Source organism: Scyliorhinus canicula, chromosome 3, assembly GCF_902713615.1.
Source record: "Scyliorhinus canicula chromosome 3, sScyCan1.1, whole genome shotgun sequence".
NCBI classification, from domain to species: domain Eukaryota; kingdom Metazoa; phylum Chordata; class Chondrichthyes; order Carcharhiniformes; family Scyliorhinidae; genus Scyliorhinus; species Scyliorhinus canicula.
In genome coordinates, this window is record NC_052148.1 from 166,216,689 (window position 1) to 166,238,855 (window position 22,167).

The 22,167-nt window shown below is 43.8% G+C and overlaps 1 protein-coding gene across 5 annotated transcripts in view; it reads left to right on the plus strand.

Annotated features, from left to right (window-relative positions):
- Nucleotides 1-22,167, plus strand: part of LOC119963079 (collagen alpha-1(XXV) chain) — an 816,994-nt gene that overhangs the window by 664,311 nt on the left and 130,516 nt on the right. For all 5 annotated transcript variants that reach the window (XM_038791652.1, XM_038791653.1, XM_038791655.1 and 2 more), the window contains exons 17-20: nucleotides 4,865-4,909; nucleotides 17,550-17,612; nucleotides 19,081-19,149; nucleotides 21,337-21,381. In XM_038791652.1, coding sequence (XP_038647580.1) covers nucleotides 4,865-4,909; nucleotides 17,550-17,612; nucleotides 19,081-19,149; nucleotides 21,337-21,381 — 222 coding nt within the window. The remainder of the gene's footprint in view (nucleotides 1-4,864; nucleotides 4,910-17,549; nucleotides 17,613-19,080; nucleotides 19,150-21,336; nucleotides 21,382-22,167) is intronic.

Consider the following 22,167-nt stretch of genomic DNA (forward strand, 5'->3'; position numbering starts at 1 on the left):
CTCAATCCTGTAGTGTTTTTTTTCTTGAAGCAAATGAGAGAAGTATGGACCATGGGGAATTATAGACATGCTATGTGACTCAGAACAAAAACTGCTTGAAGTCAGATACTGGGAATATGATGGATACAAAAACATCCATTTCTATATTGATGTTACATTCCTTTTCGGATGATGAATAGGCTTTCCCTCAGGAAGGAATTATTGGAGGTCATTTTGACTTTGTGCAAGAGTGTCAAAGAACCAATAGCAAATCAGCAGAATGTTTTACAACTCTGCTTTTTTCATTTCCATTGAACCCCCTGAAGAGGTGAAAGAGAGTGTTGACTGACTGTCATCAACGTCAAAACTACTCCCGTTCATTCTTCTAAACCCCAAGCGCATTTCAAGAGATTGATTCTATATATCTCAAAGAAATTTAGTTTGAATTTCGTTTTGTTTGGTTTTTTTTAGTGTTTCATTTTTATTTTGTCATATTTTGCTCTCCATTTCAATTTCCCTGCTCCTTATCCCACTCCTTTGCCCAGCCAGGGCTCTGCCAAATAAGTAGAGCGTGAGCCAGATCTTATTTGAATGTGATTCAAATAAGATCTACCGGGCAGCACGGTAGCATTGTGGATAGCACAATCGCTTCACAGCTCCAAGGTCCCAAGTTCGATTCTGGCTTGGGTCACTGTCTGTGCGGAGTCTCCACATCCTCCCCGTGTGTGCGTGGGTTTCCTCCGGGTGCTCCGGTTTCCTCCCACAGTCCAAAGATGTGCAGGTTAGTTGGATTGGCCATGATAAATTGCCCTTAGTGTCCAAAATTGCCCTTAGTGTTGGGTGGGGTTACTGGGTTATGGGGATAGGGTGAAGGTGTTAACCTTGGGTAGGGTGTTCTTTCCAAGAGCCGGGGCAGACTCGATGAGCCGAATGGCCTCCTTCTGCACTGTAAATTCTATGATATTATTTTGGCATGGGTAGTTTCACTTGCAAACAGGTGAATTGTTGATATGACATCCCCTGTTGTTGCTCCCAGTCCCCTATAGTCGCTGACAACTATTGACTTTGCTGCAATTAAGTCAGCTCACCTTTTGTGGGCAATTCTGAACCCAAAGATATTCATAGAATCCCCTATAATGCAGAAGGAGGTCATTTGGTCCATCAAGTCTGCACTGATCCTCTGAAAGAGCACCCCACCTAGGCCCACTCCCCCACCCCATCCGTGCAACTCCACACATTAATCATGACCAACCAGCCTATAACCCACACATCCTTGGACTGTGGAAGGAAATTGGCGCACACCCGGAGGAAACACATGCAGACAAGGGAAGAACATGCAAACTCCACACAGACAGTCACCCAAGGCTAGAATCAAACCCGGTCCCTGGCGCTGTGAGGCAGTAGTGCTAACCACAGCACCCCTGTGCCCCTGTTACTCTTTACCACAGCCTATAAGCAGATTCGTTAGTATTTGATAAATTGAAAATGAGTGCTTCATAAATATGGTATTAAGAGAAGAAAACACCATTACACAGAATTGTGACAGTTTGAAAGCTAATTATATATGTTTATTTCTTGCAAATATATAATTTCATTAGTATTGTATTTATGGCCTTTTTGACAGATCCTTTTTTATACAATCCACACTATCCTGTCTTATGTATCTAAGTACAGACATATATATATATATATATCTGTTCCTGATACAGTAGAGCAACATTTCCCTCTGTTTGTCCAGCACACTTTTATTACATAGGTTCAGACAACAGTGCAGGTCACAAATAAAAAGAAAAAAATTGAACATTGGAAATCTGAAATAAAACAAGCAGAACTACTGGAAATGTGCTGCATTTCAGTCAGCAACTGAAACAGGAAAGAGAGGTCAACAGTTCAGGTGGGACACTTCATCACCAGTTTTGGTGAAGAATCACATTCAAAACACGAGTCTCTCGTTCTCTTTTAGACACTGATCGTTGTACATTCCCCACCATTTTGTGTTTCAAAACCAAATTGTCGATATCAGATGCAGTACACATTAGTGAGAATATTGTTGGAATTATTCATAGTTTGAACAGGAATACAATCAAAACAAGAAAAGTCTAGCGTCAGTCACTGAACTTTTGTGAACTTTCACATCAGCTAATCAATGTGGTATGTTAGGCATTCCACTGGTCATTCAGAAATCAGCACATGTTTGAGTAACTTGATGCAGTAGCAGTTTGTGTTGGGGTCTTACTTGTTGAATCTTGGAATTGTAATATTTGAGCAATTGCAATTTGCTTCGATGATGTACAGGCAACAAAATATTTTCTTGATTTTTTTTGATGAAATGTTTTCTTACTGATGATACCCCTTCAGAATTCAGAAACAGAAACCTCTTATTCAGGTCCATGTTGGATAAATGAGCCCTCTGTAGTCAGTAACTTCATGACTGTGGGAGGCAGGGGGGGAGGGAGATTATCTTTCTCGCAGATGGGGGCACCAATTAAAGATGGCGCCCCAATCTCTGTGTAGCCGGGCACCCGGCTCCATTAGGCCCTGCCTAATGGCATCACGGTAGCACAAGTGGATAGCACTGTGGCTTCACAGCGCCAGGGTCCCAGGTTCGATTCCCCGCTGGGTCACTGTCTGTGCGGGGTTTGCACGTTCTCCCGGTGTCTGCGTGGGTTTCCTCCGGGTGCTCCGGTTTCCTCCCACAGTCCAAAGATGAGCAAATTAGGTGGATTGGCCGTGATAAATTGCCCTTGGTGACCAAAAAGGTTAGGAGGGGTTATTGGGTTACGGGGATAGGGTGGAAGTGAGGGCTTAAGTGGGTTGGTGCAGACTCGATGGGCCAAATAGCCTCCTTCTGCCCAGTATGTTTCATGTTGCATCAAAACATGGCAAATTGCACAAAAGTTCCATTAAAAAGCGCAGTAACCATTCCCTCACCAACTCAGGGAATACATTCACCACTCAGTATAGCTCTGAACAATACAAATCAGGAGGTTTGCACCCCTGATATTCAGTGAGCTGATCGCCACTAAGTGCAGTGGTGCAATGTTAAAATTGGCCTCTGCCTCCTTGGTCCTGAGAATGGGAAAAATGTAATAGGTTTTCTATCCTGGTTGCTGTCCGGTGTTCCCTGTAGAAAAGAACACATCTTAGGGCTTCAGATAAGGACAAGATCAGGTCCAACTATACTTTTTTCCACAGTCAGATAATCTGTGGACATTTGGGACAGAATTTTGTTTTAATAATGGCAAAGTGTCACGTTATTTCCAGAAACACAGCCAATCTTTCTGATCCGATCTTCAGACGCTCTGTAAAAAACAATTGAGGGAGAGCATGGTTTGCACCGCCACTCCTGGTGGGACAAGGCCTAATGGAGCCAGGATACCCGGCTACAGAGAGATCGGGCGCCATCTTTAATGGGTGCCCCCATCTGCGAGAAAGATAATCTCCCGCCCCCCTGCCCCCACAGTCATAGAGGACACGCACTGCTCCACAAGCTTTGGGGTGATTCCGTCCCATCACAGAAGTATTGGGGTCCCCCTCTTCCCATCCTGCGTGCATTCATTGGTGCGCACCCTTCTCTCCCCTCCCCATCACACATTAGAGGAAGCCTGCCTCTCCCTATGGAGGATAGTTACCCCATGGCAGTGCCCAGGGAGCAATGCCCAGCCTCTGCCCTCAATCCCGGGGCCTCCAGGTACATCCGTACCCTTGCCGTGACTCATTCCCATTTTCAAAAATCAGCACCGGAGTGATGTCTCGCAGCCAAGGGGGAGGTTTCCACGGGGCCAGAAGCTATGACTTAAAGCCGTTTAATTATATATAACTGCATTGAAGATTATAGATCTCAAGTTCATGCTCTTCCTGGGCATGAACATGATCACATCACCAGCAGGGGTGGGGAAGATCTCAAACCGAGATCTCACCAGCACAAATTCTTTTATGGCCCTCATGAGATTTAGCAGCTGTAATATGATTTGTGCCGCAGCTAGTGGATCCAAAAAATCACGCCCTTGATGTTTAAATTCACACATTAATAGTCCACTTGATGAGGCACAACCAGCTGTCACGCATTGTAGAACCCAAGTGCAACATGAATTGAGGCATTCAGGCAGAGATGGGGAAAAAATTAAACGTTTTAATTCAACGAACAAAGACTTGGATATAAAGTAAATCTTCTATTTCATGAGTGACAGCACATTTCCTCTCACATCAATATAGATCTCATACCAGTGCTTGTTATTAATCCTTGATTGGCACCCTCCAAAATGTACATCCTGATAAATGAGGGGGAATCATCTGAAGTGACACACAAAGTTAAGCCTGTACGTCAGGGTATTTTGCGCATGGTGCAATTGTTATGCAATAATGAAGCCAGATTTTACTCCGTACCAATTAGTTCTACTGTGAGGGTAACTGAATGGTGGGAGTTCATGCCCACTGGGAGCTGGATTTGGTTTGCTAAAGCTTGTTTTCTGTAAGATCCCCTAATTGTAGACATGGGGAAACTTTCATCCTTTCCATCTTGCCAGCATTTAAAACCAGGCCCTTGATATGAATGGGCAGTAATCTGATGCATGGTGCCACCTAGTGCCCCATTACAGTGACTTCAGATAAAATTGAGGAAACGTGAACATCTTTACAAGACTTTACAATCCTGCTCCAATTCAAAATTTACTTGTTAAAAGAAAAATACATTTAAAAATGTTTCCTTGTTGAATGGCTTATGAAGTCACACTGCCATGACTGAAAAGCAAACAAAGGCATATTGTATTTGTTCTCAATTGAATCATGATTCAGATATCATTGAGTTACCTTTGAGATGGAGATAAACAAGGCTCTTAAGACAGCTGAACAGTCTTCTATAATGTTTTGTAATTTTCCTGTGTAGGGTGAACCAGGTCTTCCTGGGCTTCCTGGACTCCCTGGGATAAAGGTAATGACTGCTGCAGCCTGCACATTGGGGTGGATGGTAAAGATTTTGCAAGCAAAGCTGCCATGTGCCTGCTTGGTTTTCGATGCATAGTCACCTGTTTCCGTCTGTGGCTCCTCCCTTCAGTTTTAACTTGATATGTAAAGTTGATCAATTCCTTTTAGTTGGTTTTAGTTTGCTAATTATCAGAAGTTTTATTGTTTTGTGGATCAGCTCTGAAGGGTTCCTCATCTTCCTACATTTTCCTCAATTTTGTAATTAATTCAAAGTTCACTAATGCAACAAGGAACAATGCATTATGCAAGGACACCGTGTCAAGGACATTTATTTTGTTGCTGTTTTGTAAAAGGACAGCCTTTTATTACCTGAATAAAGTCTACCTGTTCTAATTATTTTTTATACATTAGACAAATACATATCCCTTAATCAAGAACAAGGATTTTGTTGCCATCCGCTAATCCATGTATTTTTTCTATTGAATTGAGAATTTGCCCATTAACTTTCAAAGACAGAGTTGTCACTAAAATCTTTAGTGAGTTAACATTATCTGTATTTTAAAAAGTATAACTTTGTCTTGGAGAAAAAGCTGGGTGTCCCTTTGTTACAGTGACTGCGTGTAAGCAATACAATGATAAAATTTGCATCATGATTGTAAATGTACCAAAGGAAAGGGTTTGAAACATTGCCTTTCATTGAGAATGATTTGCGCCTGTCCATTCGAGCTGTGTAATAAAGAAGAATATTATTTTGGTGGAGGCAGAATCAGCACTAGATTGGTTTAATAGCACAATTTCTTATTCGATGGGCAGCTTTGGCCTTTGAAGCAGGAAGACACCTGTAGAGCCTTTTCTTCAGCAGACCAAATGAGTTGTGTAGAGGGCTCGTTAAAGCACATAGTACACGGGCTGTCGAAGGAATGGCCATATCGCCTTTTCTCAATGAACAAAATATGTTTCTGATAGTTTAATACTCCGGTATTATCAATCATTTCAAATGTTTCTCAGCCGGGTGAACTCCTTATTGGTTTAAAATAAGGTATCACAATGGGAAATGTTGAAATTATCTATCAGTTGGAAATACTGAATAAAATAGTACCCTGTTTTACTATATCTGCAACAGTGAAAGTTGGTTCACTTGTATTCACAGATTCATTGAATGCCTTCAGTGCAGAAGAAGGCCATTTGGCCCATTGAGTCTGTACCAACCCTCCAAAAGAACACCCTACCTAGGTTCAATCCCCTGCCATATCCCCGTAACCCCACCTAACCTTTGAACACTAAGTGGAAATTTAGCCAAACCACCTAACCTACATATCTTTGGACATCTTTGAATATTTATTCCTGAATATTAAGGAGAATGAAGGCAAGGAATAGAATTCAACTAGATGATTTTTGTGGCCCAAGAAAAACTTATTTTTATCAAATTGTGGGGTGACAGAGCTGGGTTTGTGCCTAACATAAGCAGCAAGAACTCTTCAGTCAAGTTCAATATGTTTGTGAAGACCCAGATGTCTTTGATATCAGCAGGAAACCTGCACAGAATACTTATTGAAAAGCTGTAAAGGAGCCACTTCTACGCGTCCAGTGGGGACGAAATAACAGGGACCCTCCACTTCAGTTTATCATGCTCAAGGGTAATAGTTTTACAGTTAGGATCTCTCATCACTTATTGAAAAAAACTTAATGGTGGGTGCACTTGTGTGTTCTATGCCTTTGCGCTTATTGGATTTATGGGTTTCAAACCAAGATGTACAGTCAGAAAATCAAGTTTGTTTCACTTCACTCACAAACACACAGCTTGTGTCATTCAGAATTCCCACTTGATCAAGACGTTTGGTCAGACTGCAGAAATATTCACCACCTCAGTGGCATGACAGTTCTATAAAGGGTCCAGAGGAGGTTCACAAGAATAATCCCTGGAATGAAGAGCTTGTCGTGTGAGGAACGGTTGAAGACTCTGGGTCTGTACTCGTTGGAGTTTAGAAGGATGAGGGGGGATCGTATTGAAACTTACAGGATACTGCGAGGCCTGGAGAAAGTGGATGTGGAGAGGATGTTTCCACTTGTCGGAAAAACTAGAACCAGAGGACACAATCTCAGACTAAAGGGTCAATCCTTTAAAACTGAGATGAGGAGGAATTTCTTCAGCAAGAGGGTGGTGAATCTGTGGAACTCTTTACCGCAGAAGGCTGTGGAGGCTAAATCATTGAGTGCCTTTAAGACAGAGTTAGATAGGTTCTTGATTAATAACAGAGATCAGGGGTTATGGGGAGAAGGCAGGAGAATGGGGATGAGAAAATATCAGCCATGATTGAATGGTGGAGCAGACTCGCTGGGTCAAGTGGCCTAATTCTGCTCCTTTGTCTTATGGATCTTATGGTTTTATATGCAGTTTGCATCAGTATAAATTTGATTTGGTTTCACACTGATGCAACGAGCACAAAATGGACTAGATTTCCCTGCTCTATCATGCCTCCATTTGAGCAGGAATAGTGATGGAACTGACAGGAAAATGGGGCAGTGAGATCGACCACCACCTCCTTCCCCTGAACTCGTTTTCATTCCTCCACCCCTCCTGAGACAGCTGGCATCCAGCTCTTCCCTCAACTCCTTCCATGCCCTGACATTAAAGCATTGCCTCTTTTGCAATAATCTACTCGTTGAAAACATTTGTTTCCACTGAGTTTACCTAAAGTTTCATTCAGGTACAATTTTCACAGGGAACAAATCCAGATACTCCAATATGAAGTGCATTTTATAGCAACAATATTTCTGAATGGTTTCAATCAAGTAAGATTGCAACTTGCAAACTTTCCCATAGAGCAGCACCAGGCGTAACTAAAAATTAGTTGTCAACCTGGTGAAGCGACAACACAGGATGACTTAATGCCAGACAATAAAAACAGCATTCAATAGACAAGAGTTAAGTGATTCCACAACCAACAGATTAGATCTGACCTCTGTAGTCCTGCCACATCCAATTGCGAATGGTGGTGGATATTTCAGCAACTCACTAGAGGAGGACGATCCACAAATAACATCATCCTCAATGATGGGGGAGCCCAGCACATTGGTGCAAAGTAAAGTCTTAAATATTTGCAACTAGAAGTGCCAAATGGATCACCCATCTATGTCTCTTTCTGAGGTCCCAACATTACGGCCGCAATTCTCCCAAAAGGAGACAAAGTGCCGACTTCGGAGTGAAACCCGGAGTGTTTCACTCCGGCGTCGGAGGCCGCTCCTTGACCCCTATTCTCCCACCCCCAGGGGGCTAGGAGCGGCAGCGCGTCAATCTCGGGCGCCGGGTCTTGACGCGTCAAAGAGGCGCCGCCTGAATGACGTGGCCAGCGGCGCCTAAATGACGTCACCCGCGCATGTGCAGGTTGGCCGGCGCCAACCCGCGCATGCGCGGTTGCCGTCTTCCCCTCTGCTGTCCCGCAAGACACGTCAGGGTGATCTTGCGGGGCGGCGGAGGGAAAAGAGTGCGTCTTTCAGAGACACCGGCCCGCCGATCGGTGGGCACCGATCGCGGGCCAGACCCCTCCTGAGCACCCCCCTGGTGCTCGATTCTCCCTCCGCCCCCCACAGGCCCCACACGCAGCGGTCGCACGCTGTTCACACCGGCAACGACCAGGTGTGGTTGGCGCCGGCGTGAACCGGTCGTATTAGGCAGGCCGCTCGGCCCATCTGGGCTGGAGAATCGCCGCTCGACTGGAGCGGCGATTCTCCGAGCGGCCTGTCGCAAAACACAACACGCCGTTTTGGGGGGGGGGGGAGATTCGCGTGCGGGTGCCAGGGCGGCGTGGCGTGATTCACCCGGCACTCCTGCGATTCTCCCACCCGGCGTGGGGTCGGAGACTCGCGCCCCACATATGTCAGTCTTCAGCCAATTAAATTCACTCCTTGTGATTTCAAGAAATGGCTGAACGCACTGGATACTGCAAAGGCTATGGGCCCTGACAATATTCCGCTAATAGTAATGTAGACTTGTGCTCCAGAACCTATCACACCCCTAGCTAAGCTGTTCCAGTACAGCTGCAACACTGACATCTACCCAGCAATGTGGAAAATTGCCCAGATATGTCCTGTACACAAGAAACAAGACAAATCCAACCCGACTAATTACCATCACGTCAGTCTACTCTCCATCATCAGTAAAGTGGTGGAAGTAGATGTCGACAATGCTTGGGTTCCTCCAGAGCCAATCAGCACCTGCCATCATTACAGCCCTGGTTCAAACATGGACAAAAGAGCTGAATGCCAGAGGTCAGATGTGAGAAACTGCCCTTGACATCAAGGCAGCATTTGGCTGAAGATGGCATCAAGGAGCCCTAGCAAAACTGGGGTCAATGAGAATCGGGGGGGAAATCCTCCGCTGGTTGAAGTCATGCTTGGCACAATGGAAGGTGGTTGTGCTGATGGGTAGTCAATTGTCTCAATTCCAGGACATCACTACAGGAGTTTCTCAGGGTAGTGCCCCAAGTCCAACTATCTTCATCCGCTTCACCAATGACTTTCCTTCCAATATAAAGTCAGAAATGGGGATGGTCACTGATGATTGCACAATGTTCAGCACCATTCGTGACTCCTCAGATACTGAAGCAGTCCATGTCCAAATACAGCAAGATCTGGACAATATCCAGACTTGGACTGACAAATGGCAAGTTACATTCATGTCCCACAAGTGCCAGGCATTGACCATCTCCAGCAAGAGTGAATCTAACCATCTCCCCATGACATTTAATGGCATCACCATCACTGAAACCCCCACTATCGGCATCCTAGGAGTTACCATTGACTACAAGCCTGAACTGGACCAGCCATGTAACATCTGTGGTGACAAGAACAGATCAGAGGCTGGGAACTCTGTGGACAGTTATTCACTTCCTGACTCCCCAAAGCATGTTCACCATCTACAAGGCACAAGGCAGGTCTATGACTGAATATTCACCACTTGCCTGTATGAGTGCAGCTCCAGCAACACTCAAGAATCTGCCAACACCATTCTAGACAAAGCAGCCCCCTTGACTGGCACACAACCCACCACCAGCAACATCCATTCCCTCCACCTGTCCACCACTTATGATGCACAGGGATGTGATGGAATACTCTTCACTTGCCTGGAGGAGTTCCAACAACACTCAAGAACCTCAACAACCTCTGGGACACAGCAGCCTGCTTGATTGGCGCCCCATTTATCACCTTCAACATCGGCACTCAATGGAGCAGTGTGTACCATTTACATAATACACTGCAGCAATTCATCAAGTCTTCTTCAACATCACCTCCCAATCCTGTGACGTCTACCCACTAGAAGGACACGGGGAAGAGATACATGGGAACTCTTTGACCTGCAAGTTCCCCTCCAAGCCACACTTAATTCTGACTTTGAACTATTTCACTGTTCTTTCACTGTCGCTGAGTCAAAATTGTAGCACTCCCTCACTAACAGCACTTTGGTGTACCTACACCACATTGGGTGCGACTCTCCCAATCGGAGACTTAAGTGTTCATGCATGTCAGTATCTCAAAAATACAGTTCTGAGATAATTAAGTGAAAGTGTTCCCACCGACCCCATAAACTGCAGATTTTTTTAAGAGGCTGTCTCTTTGTTCGCAGCACCTGATAGCTCTTGAGAACAAAAACTATGGTTAGAAAAACAGCGGCTCCTCTGTGTTAATGGATCCTGTAGAACTATATGAATAAACAATCTTAAGCCTTCCTTTGAAACTGCCCGGACCTGTCAGAAAGCTTCGAAAAGGCAATAGTCAGTGAGATTGAATGTGAAGAATGCAGTTCAAAGCTTTTAGACTTCTAGACGTATAAACAGGATCGAAAAAGTAAACAGGATCAAAAAAGTTAAAAGGCAATGAGATTGACTGGAAAATCCACTTCATATGTTTCCACCACATTAAAATACTTTTACCTTCATCTCACAGATCTTCTAACTTGGCATACTGATAAACTGTTTAAAGCCCAGAACCCCCATGTCCCATGAAGGCCCACCCCGGAAGCCTGGAGGGATTTGTAGGGAAGGTACTCACCCCCTTGCCACTCCTCGGACTGCAAGCCACCAGGTCCCCATTTCTCAGAACTTGCACTAATTCACGCCAGTGGGTCTCTCAGCTGGGGGTCTGGAGCATTCCAGGAGGCAGGTGAATTGAACACCCTGCCCATAAATTACTTACACAATGACTCTAATGAGCTATTTGCATGTTTCCACTGGTCTGGGCAAGAAGCTCACCAGGGATGTTGGGAACTTCATTGGGGCTGGCGGGGTGGGCTGGCGGACCTGCAACAGCTTTTATGACCGGTGTGAAACCCGTTTTTGGCCTGACACCCGATCCACCTGGCCATCGGAATTCTCTCCATTGACGGGAAGCCCTGGCGAATCCCAGCCGTAGGGTGATTCAATAAGGCGGCTCACCAGCGCCTTCTCAAGGGCAATTAGGGTCAGGCAAATTAAATGCTGGCCCAGCTCGCAACGCCCACATCCTGTGGCAGAATAAAAAAATCTTTGGAATTATAAAATAACAACAAATGTTTCCCTCGGTTTGCTCATTTTTAAGTATCAGCATAACGTGGAAATTTAAGAGCCTAATCCCCAGCTGCTGTATCTTTGGGTTCCTTAATTTTCCATTTAATTCTACTGCGTGCAATGCAGTTTACTACATTGAAGTCCGCAAGCAGCTCTTCGGCATTCCTTTCATGCAAACTGAGGCGACGGCTGTTTTGTTTCCCCAATAAAGTTGGGAGCACTTTAAAATTGCATGAGGCTTGTGTAGGTACTGGCTTCCTGAAGTGAAGCGTCATGCAGCCAGCTGCAAACTCAATCTGACTCACGGCCAGCAAGACATCTTTTCAGTGGTGGTATTCGGTGATGGTTTGACATTTTCGGTCTGTTTTGTAGGAAATGTACACAAAGGAAGAGCTAGTGTTGAGGTATTGCAAAGAGCTGAGTCAGCAAGTGTATAATTTGTATAATAATATACCAGATAACTAGTACGTTGGTTTTTTTTATCAGAAAACCCTTTGAAACCTCTTTGTATTCCAGTAGAAGAGTCACTGGGGATCATTTTAACTTTGGGCGATTACGTAAAATAGATAGTATTCATTCAGCCTCTCATTCTGCCTTCCCCAATTTTTATTTCTGTTGATTCCATTGAGAGACAGATAGGAGGTTACCTACACGATGCCAGGTTTTAAAAGTTGAGAATAGGTCAATATCTCAACGCCCGGGACTGAATCAATCAATTGAGCAGTCATGTTAATTTAATTCTGACCTTACTTAGGAGACTAGTATTTGCCGGTGTAAGAACACAGGTGGCAGCAATGGGAATTCTCTACTCATTGCACTGACAATCTTCTTTAATGGAGTTAATCAGCACATTCATCATCATTTTAAATTGTAGATGGTAGTGAAAATTGTGGTAGATTTCATAAGCCCAAAATACAATGCGTTAACAGGCTTGCTTGATCAAGCAGACTCACGTATGGAGGTTGGCAGGTCAGTGGGTGGCAGGTATCTGTGGAGCTATGTGAAGGGGTCAGGGAGGCTTTTGGAAAGCCAAAAAGTGAAACCCTAACCCCTCACAGGCAAATTATTTGATTAATTTATCACCAGGAAAATTATCCTCAAGATTTATAGATCCATGACTTTTAATAGGAAACTTTCCATGTACATACAAGACCTGTAAGACATTAAATTAAATAGATCACTGAAGTTCCAGAATTGCTTGTAAGAATCTATCCTTATCCCTCTTTGTAGACTTGGAATTAGTACTATTCGCCCTTCAGTATTGTGTCTTTTGCTCCTTTAGTTTATCTTCCGATCTGCTCCAATGGTTGGAGCTGCTAAGACTTCAGTCCAAGGCTTTAAGAGATATAGGGCATGACCATATGGCCTTCTCACGCCAACTCGGTGACGTGACGAGGCCGTTAAATCTCGCAAGATGTATGATGCTCGGGACGCCTCACAAGATCTAACGAGATCTCGCAAAACGTAACGATTTGGATCACGCCTTCACAGGACGGGATCCAGATTTGCATATTTATGTGAGCAGTTAACATCACTTCAGTATGCCGACACCAGAGTCTCCCAATGCCCGGAATCAAACACCCGTGCTTGGGAGACCTTGCCATGGCTCACTTTAGCACTGGTTTCCACAAACGTGGCACCGTGGCAGAGCCACTCTAACATTTTGGGAGTGCCACTCTAGCATTGCCAGGGTACCCAGTTGGCACTGCTAGGTTGGCAGGGGTGCTGCCAGGGTGTCAGAGTGGTAGTGCCAGATTGCCCGTGCCTCTGGACTCTGCATATAGATATGATTGAAGCTGAAAATCTGCAGTTGTTCTAGTATAGCCCTAACATGCGTCTTGTGGGAAGACAGTGGATGGGTTTCAGATTAGAACATAACCTTGATCCCGAGCCTTACATAACAATTCCCACAGAGCATAATGAAGAGATAAGCCACCACTCGCTCCAAACAAAGTAAAGGAGCAAGAGGGGCTGCAGCCAGGAATTTCCTCATCACAGGGCCAGCAGGATATCAGTGTGTCAGTACACCAGGTAAAAGCAGACCAACTAACGCGTTGAATGCCAGATGTAGAGCCCATATTCTCTGTTTTTAGATGGATGGGGGAAGTCCAGCCTCTATCTATCGTTTAGCAGGTGGTGAAGATTCCCATCCTTTCCCCTCTCCCCTGAAAGCCTCTCCCCTGGCTTTGCAAGCTTTGATGATGTCATCGGCGGCAGGCAGATCCTGGCATATACATCAGGATCAAACGTGTCTGGGCTTTTAAGCCTATTGTTTGTGGACAAACCCCAGTTAAAGATGGTCCTGTCGACAGGCAGGGGTCTCCACAAAATTAAAACAAATATTTCCAGCTGGTTGCAGCCCTGTCGGGGCAGTGAAAGCGAGACATTAATTACAAGGTGTATTTATACACAGCACAGCATGCAGATGGAGAACTGATTGCCTGTGCATGTGCTCTTGAGTGTACTATTTTATATATTAGCCTCTGGTTGATGTAATGTAGTTAATTATGAAATCAGGACTATGATAACAAAGCTGAAAACTGCTTTCACACCTTTGTTGTGCATGAGTCGGTGCATGTGCATGAGTGTGTGCACTGGTAAAATGTCAAGTTTGCTGGTTCGTGCGATGGAATGGATCAGAAGCAAACAGTGCCACCTTCTGATTGCGGCTGGATTTTCTACCCTGTTTTTTCAGCCTCATAATACGGGCTGACTATGTCAGTCTGAAATGCAACTGCTTCTGGAGATTTAAAGCCTCAATAAAATTCTTCCAAAACATCACCTGACGGTTCAGTTAAATATGCCATTAGAGAGTGTGCCAGTTACATAGAATGACTCGTCACATCAATGTAATTTTATTTATTTCTAACATACTCATGTTCTTAAAATTCAAGGTTGGTGCCTGTCATCAACGCAATGCTTCCAGATCATTCTGGTCTTTTCCTTTACTCTTTTCAATCTTGGTGGTTACTTGAACTATAGATCTTCATCCCTCAGCTTAGTTATTCCACAATGGCATCTTTCGAAAGGGAACTAGATTAACACTTGAAGGAAAATAATCTGCAAGGATATAATGAGCGAGCAGGGGAGTAGGATTAATTGTTTCAAAATGTTCGTCCAGATACGGTGGACAAAATGGCCTCCCTCTTTGCTGCATTGTTCCATGATTCTTGAACTATTTTCCTTCAGTAGGAATCAGTAATTTTTTTCTTTTTGGCTTATCAGTGCTGCTCCCGATTCAAGTGTCACCTATCTAAAGATCACTGTCATTGCTCCAGGTCAAGTATTAGGAGGCTTAAGATCACTGGCGTCCCTCCTGATCAAATGTTAGAAGCCTCAAGATTCTTAGTGACACTTCCCGTGAAGAGACAGGAACCCTTCTGGAGAATTAATATCGGCCCCAATTAAATAAGAGAAGACTCTACATAGTTAGTGCCATTCGTGATTGAAGGACAGCATTAACTGGCTTTAAAATTAAAGAGTGTTGTTACTGACAGCTTAAATTTAGAGATATGTGTTTAGACAATCCTTTGTGGCAGTGCAGTTGTCTTCTTTTTCAGTCTATCTGATTGTCATTGACAAGTATAATTCGTCTCCTTTTGTTATTTCTACTAAATAGACAGAAAAATGAATAGCTCGCATTAGATAACAGTTGAGAAATAATCCCATTGAAGTCATTGAGAATTATGCTGCACTTCCAGCCATTATGGATTAACTAAGCTGAGGGATCACGATCTATAGTTCAAGATTGAAAAGAGTAAAGGAAAAGACCAGATCGATTTGGAATCATTGCTTTGATGACAGGCGCCAACCTTGAATTTTAAGAACATAAGTTTAAAAGGAGAGATGACAGAGGGATAAAACTTCCTCACTTTCAGGCTAAGAAAAAAAATGACTTGGAGTTGGCGACAGTAGTGTGTCTTTTCCTAAAAGTTTCTATTGTTCACCTCTATAGAAACATATACAATTATGAAGGAAATAGATAGGATAGATGCGGGCAGATTGTTTCCACTGGTGGGTGAAAGCAGAACTAGGGAGAATAGCCTGAAAATAAGGGGAAGTAGAGCTGAGGAGGAACTTTTTCACCCAAAGGGTTGTGAATCTATGGAATTCCTTGCCCAGTGAAGCAGTTGAGGCTCCTTCATTGAATGTTTTTAAGATAAAGATAGATAGTTTTTTGAAGAATAAAGGGATTGAGGGTTATAGTGTTCGGGCCGGAAAGTGGAGCTGAGTCTACAAACGATCAGCCATGATCTCATTGAATGGCGAAGCAGGCTCGAGGGGCCAAATGGCCTACTCCTGCTCCCAGTTCTTATGTTCTGATGTTCTATGCAAAAATAACCTCACGTGCTTGTCGACAAATTACCTCATGAGAGTGAACAATTTATCGACAAGAAAGGTAAATAAAGAGTGTTGAAAATTTTGAATGTTAAGAAACAATTGCAGCTCAGGTCTTAGTTACCAAGTAGGAATTCACACCTTTTTCTAACCGTGACGCACAATTTGATTTTTTTTCCCTAGTGCTATGTTATGCATATTTTCAATTTAAGATAGATGTCATCGTTTCAACATCTCATATTTGTCTCAAATTACGTTTTTTTTACAAGCACCATTTTTGTGTCAATAGGGATCTCTTTAGTTGAAAGGTTACTGTCACCGTGAGAAAGCATGAAAGGGCTGGGTTTGACATACTGCCATTGATTTCTCCATTGGCTGGTATCTAACCAGCTGTTGCTGCTTTTTCTTTATTAGTACGAGCTGTTGGGGAGATTGTATGAAGACTTAGGAAAAATAAGAGAGGCCACCAGGGTGTTTTCATTCACAGCTTAGTACATCTGGGATGAACAAAGAAAAATGTTATTTGAAGATAAGTCCAAAATGTGCTTTGAAGGATCTGATCTATGTGCCATCTGTAGACATGCGGTAGTCACACAATGGTATCACCAAGCAAGGTATCAAGACTGGAAGAGCAAACATGGAAACTGATGTTTAACACAAGATTTCTGATGCACTGAGGAAATGCTTTCAGAATTACAGCTACTTAAAAGAGCAAGTGTTTTCCAGTTGCAAAAATTATAACACATGTAACTTTGAATCTGCTCTTCAGTCAAGTGGAAAAATACATTTTATTTTGTTACGATGGTTTCTTTTTTCTTTTCGGATTAGTCACGAACAGACCAGTTAAAGTGTAGAAACATCATTAATAATATTATTAAGCTTGTGGAGTTGATGGCCTCTGTGAGTTATGGCAGGGAGAGGGATGAATACATGTGACTACAGGGCCTATGCCTGGGGGACAGAGCAAAATATGGGAACCATGTTGGCATTTTACAGTGTGACATTGTGATCTGGATTGCATGGTGTTCAGCAGAGAGACCATGGAGGCTTCACTGAGTTTCACATTTAATACAAAAAGCGCATCTCTGGGCGGCTGGTTTAACATCGACTGATGGACTTACATGTTTATCAAAGGTCAGTGTGCATCTGTCACCTTTAGATTTCTCACTGCTGGGCCAGACTCTGCTCCAGCCCTGCAGTGTCTCACAACACCCTGGACAGAATCACAACTCCAGGAGACAAGATTCTCAATCGGGCTTGAAGAATGCTTTTTCCACAATATCTGAACTTGGCTGGTGGTCCAAATATTCTTAGTGCCCAGGACCCCAAGAATTCTTCATCCAATTGTGGACTGAGGAAGGGAATGAAGGACATTTATTTGAGGCTCATATCCTGTGCATTGGCGGAGCATTCTATTTCAAACTGAAAGTGAATAGCTGCCTTTACATGGAACGTGTACTGGTGTTCAGCTAGATGATCTGACTGCTACTTTTACCCTCAATTTCTGCTGTGCACAACATTGCATCTTGGCTTCATGGCTGTTTATGATTGGCTGATATCCTAGCACTCGAGTCTGTTTGAAGTAGTCTAGATCTTTAAAATGCAACCTCCTAATTTATATCTTGTTTTGAATCAATGTATTGCTTTTTTCCTGAGTTATGGAAGCTGTTAGCCTGTTAATCAAACGGATGATTAATTCAAAAAAACATCAAAAGTTCAAACCCTGTTAAGATTGAATACATATTAACTTTGACATTTTTATTTTAGGGTGAACCTGGATTTTGGGGACCTCAGGGAGAACCTGGGTTGCCTGGGTTACCAGGGACAAAGGTGAGTTCATTGCAGTTGTGTGTGAAACGCTACAGCCTGAGAGCACTGACCCTGTGTCTATTCCCTGCCTAAAATTTGTTCGACCTGTCGGGTTGGATTTCTGTGAGTCCAGGTGACTTGGAAACCCTTTACAAATGTTGTAGAGTTCTCGATTCCAGGATTCCTGATCCCCTTCACGAGTTCCCAATTTTCTTTTAACGATAGGGTCTGGGGTGAGTCGTGAACCTGCGCCCTGCACTCCAGACCCGACCAGCTCCATTGCAGGATTAGGCATGTCTTAGTCCTTCGCAATTTTCATTGAATCCAATCAGTTTTCCAAAGAGTCATGGTTCACAAGGGCTCAAAGATCCCATGAACTACAGTCTGTATGAGGGAAACTATTGAAACGTTGGTTCGAAAAGTCCTTCTTATGTCCCTGTGCTCAGTTACGTCCCTCGCCCATCCCTGCAGCCCCTCATGCCCTCCACGTCAGGGTTTGCCGCCCACTGACATCTCATGTCCCCATGCCACGCCAAGGCACTTCAATTCCCATCCACCCAGTATATGCTATATAGAAGCAATGAACCCTATGGCAACAGTAGGATGTGGAAAACAAAAGCTTTACACGAGCCTGTCATTCTTCAATATATTTCCACTTTTTAAAAAAAACATTACTACAGGACAATAAAAATGTCAATCATCCAGACATTTTTTTTAAAATTTAGAGTACGCAATTCCTTTTTTTGCAATTAAGGGGCAATTTAGCGTGGCCAATCGACCTACCCTGCACATCTTTGGGTTGTGGGGGTGAAACCCACGTAAACACAGGAGAATGTGAAAACTTCATTCGGACAGTGACCCAGGGCCGGGATCGAACCTGGGACCTCGGCGCCGTGAGGCAGCAATGCTAACCACTGTGCCACTGTGCTGCCGCATCCAGACATTTTAAAGTATTAATAGCTGAATCGGCAAGCATGTGAAACCTCTACTTTGTATAAATAAATGTTGTGAAATTGACAGCATACATCAGGGAGCCAGAACTTTCAATCAAGCAATGTTTTCCCTGGGGCTCAGGTATTTCAACCGACTAATGGACTTCTGGGCACTCAGTGAAGAATACATAATAAGGTTTAGCCATCCATTGCGGGAGGGGTAAGGGCGTGTGAGGGGTGAGGATCTTTCTGTTTTTATTATAGGAAGAATGACGTCCCAAAGCCCTGAGGTGAACCTTTTAAACAGCCTGCCACCCAATCCAGCAACTCATTGTCTGCCTTTAAACTCTTTCGCACGTCAGCCTGCCTGACTGCAGCCTGCCTCTGATACGTTACTATTCTGCATACTCTCATTGGGAAATGTGGAGGAAGTTACCAACAGAAAGATCAGTGCGCTAGCTGATGGAATTTACCATTGGGCTTGCCGATCTTATTGTTGCCGAGAAACCTGGGCTAACATATCTGTGATGCTGTTTGTTCTGTGGTACTTTTAACAGGGAGAGAAAGGAGATGGAGGGCCACCAGGAAGAGGTGAAATAGGCCTGTCTGGACCTTCAGGCCCAAAGGTCAGCTGATTGTTTTACCCAGGGTTTTTTAAAAATCTTGTTCACACTGGTGCACATGATGTTTAAAGTGCTGAGTTGTTCATTTGCACCATATCACACACATTTCCAGACTCTACCTTTAGTTGTGTCCAGAAAACGTGCAGTTGGTGTCTGCATGGGTTGACAGATCTTTGTTCTCCATACTGTTGAACTGAGCAGGAGATCATTTGTGACTGAGGGTCTGTTTTACATGGCCAACAAACAATTCTTTTTGAACAATGCACTGCTGACTGACTAGGAGAACTTGTTTTCAATTCAATTGATTTTTCAGGTCTCCACAGTTGCTCTGTGCAAATATCTTTGCAATGCTATGGGACTGCTGTGCTTTCAATTTAGAGGCAGTTCATAGACTGTGTGGTTTCAAGGAGCAGTACCTTGATTCATCTGGACGTTGCTTGAGCTGGAGTGTTTCAGCTATCAAGAGAGACAGGATAGGCTGGGATTGTTTTTCTCGGAGCAGAAAAGGGGGAACCTGATTGAGGTGTACAAACTTACAAGGGACATCGGGTGGATAGGAAGGAATTCTTCCCCTTAGCGGATGGGTCCATAACCAGCGGGCATAGATTTAAGGTAAGGTGCAGGAGGTTTAGAGGGGATGTGAGGAAATACTTTTTCACCCGGAGTGTGGTGGGAATCTAGAACTCACTGCCTGAAAGGGTGGTAGAGGATGGAAACCTCACAACATTTAAGAAATATTTAGATGACCACTTGAAATGTCATAGCATACAAGGCTACGAACCAAGTGATGGAAAATGGGATTAGAATAGATGGGCGTTTGATGGCCGGCATGGATATGATGGGCCAAAGGGCCTCTTTCCGCGATGTAAAAACTCTTTAGATCTATGACCTCCTATTTCAAGATTAAACACAAGGGGCTGGATTCTCCGCAGCTCTGCCCCAAAATCACAGAGGCGGAGAATCAGCTTTCGCACCAAAATCGGACCCGGTGCCAGTCCGCCGATTCTCCGGGACCCGAGAATCGGCGTGTTTGTGGAGTACTCCGTGCGGCTTGGGGGGGGGGGGGTCATTGCTAGAGGTCGCCCAGCGATCCTCCGCTCCCAACCGGCCACGTTTCCGACGGCGTGGTCCTTGCCGATCGGGAACCTCACGTGGCAGCTGCAGACTCAAATTTGGAGTTGAAGCAGTCAAGATCTGCTTTCTAGTTCTTATTATACAGTTACTATCAGAACTTAACAAAAGCATGACTTTTATCCACTTGTATTCCTGTCAAATAGATATAAATGGCAGCATTAAATTAACCTGTTGGATTATTTTTTATATGTTTTCATGCCATTTTAATGATCAATGTACCTGACCCTTAAGTCTCCTTTGGACCTTCACTACTTCTAGCTTTTGACTATTTAGAAAATTCCCTGTTCTGTCCTAATTATGTACAAGTGGATGGCCTCACACTTGTCATCATGGCAATCCATTTGCCAGGGTTTTGAAATTCCCCCTCCTAGAGCATAGTGTGGTCCAGCTCGTTCCCCTCCAAAGTTTCAGTGTGGTCTTGGCTGTAACCCTAAGGGGAAAGGCTGACTGTACCTCATTGTAACCCCAGGAGAGGGGATTAAGATCATTATGCCTTACTACTGTATAACCCTGGGAGTGGGGATCGGCTGTGCCCCAGAAGTGGGGAAGGATAGTTTGAACCTCACTGTAACCCTGAAGGCTAGGGGACCTCATTGCAACCTCAAGGGGCATATCAGAACTCGAGCTGTTACTCTGAATAGAGAAGATGAGGCAGACTGACAAAATATTGGGTTTTTTTAAGACATATTTGATAGATGTATAACTTCTAAACTATAGTTAGTAAAAAAAAGTACAGAAGAATCCTAGCTATACTCAATTTATCTCTATTATTGCTAAATTCACGACCAACAATATCAGTTAAATAAATCCCACTTCTCCAAACAAAAATCAAAAAGAGTCTTGCACTCCAAGTTAGTTAAACCCATTCATTTTAATGCATAGAGTATATTACAGAAATTGGACTGCCATTCGAACAAAGCACTTGTATCAATATATCATTAACCATGCTTCTCAACAGTCTCTGTTCACAAAATGATTTCATGTTTCACCTTTATCTTTCCCTGCTGCTCCCCTTCTGCTGCTTTTCCTTACCTGTTGCTGTGTGACCTGGAACAGGGCGAGCCAGGTGAACTAGGGATGCCAGGCCGCTATGGAGTAAAGGTCAGTGCTGTAGGTTACTTCAATGCTTGTAGTTTTCTTTCTATTTGTTAATAATCGGAAGCGACTTCAGAAAAACTTGGTAGGAGTGAAATTGGTCCTGAGCTGTCAAGGTTAAAGGCTGTCAGCATTGCCCAGAACAGAAAGCTTAATAGAATCTGTGTAAGAGCAACAAAACACTCTTTAGGTCCACCGAGGCCATCAATTGTTACACATCACACCCTTTATTGGACCCCTTGCACCCTCTCTCTCTTAAACAAATTCATTGAATTCACATCAGTGGCCTTCCCTGGTAGATTATTCCAGAACTCTATTAGCCTTCGAGTGAAATGTTTTGCCTGACTTCCCTCCTAGTCCACCTTAAGTACCCTGGTACTTTGCCACAGAGCAGGATGTCCGATAGGGAGGCCTCAGTACTCTGGTGTCCCTACAGCTGCCTGCCAATTTATACTGGCTGACAGATGTGTGACCAAAGTTCTTGCTGTTCCTCGCTCTGTGTGTACTGCTTACTCCAAAGGCTCTCGTTGTTCCATGGATTTATTTTTTACTGATAAATCTTTGTTAATGTGTTTTTCTAAAAAAAAAAATGAAGATTCAGCAGAGTCAACCCCCGATAGAAGCAAGCTAATAGCATTAAATCCAGCTGTTCACCTTCAGGTGCTGAACTCAGAATCCTGTGCAACAGGAGATAAATATTCATGGACTCACATCCAGGGTGAGATTTTCATTGTGTGTCTGTGTGTATATATATAATATATAGATATATATCTTTCGCTAACTGGTCTTGCA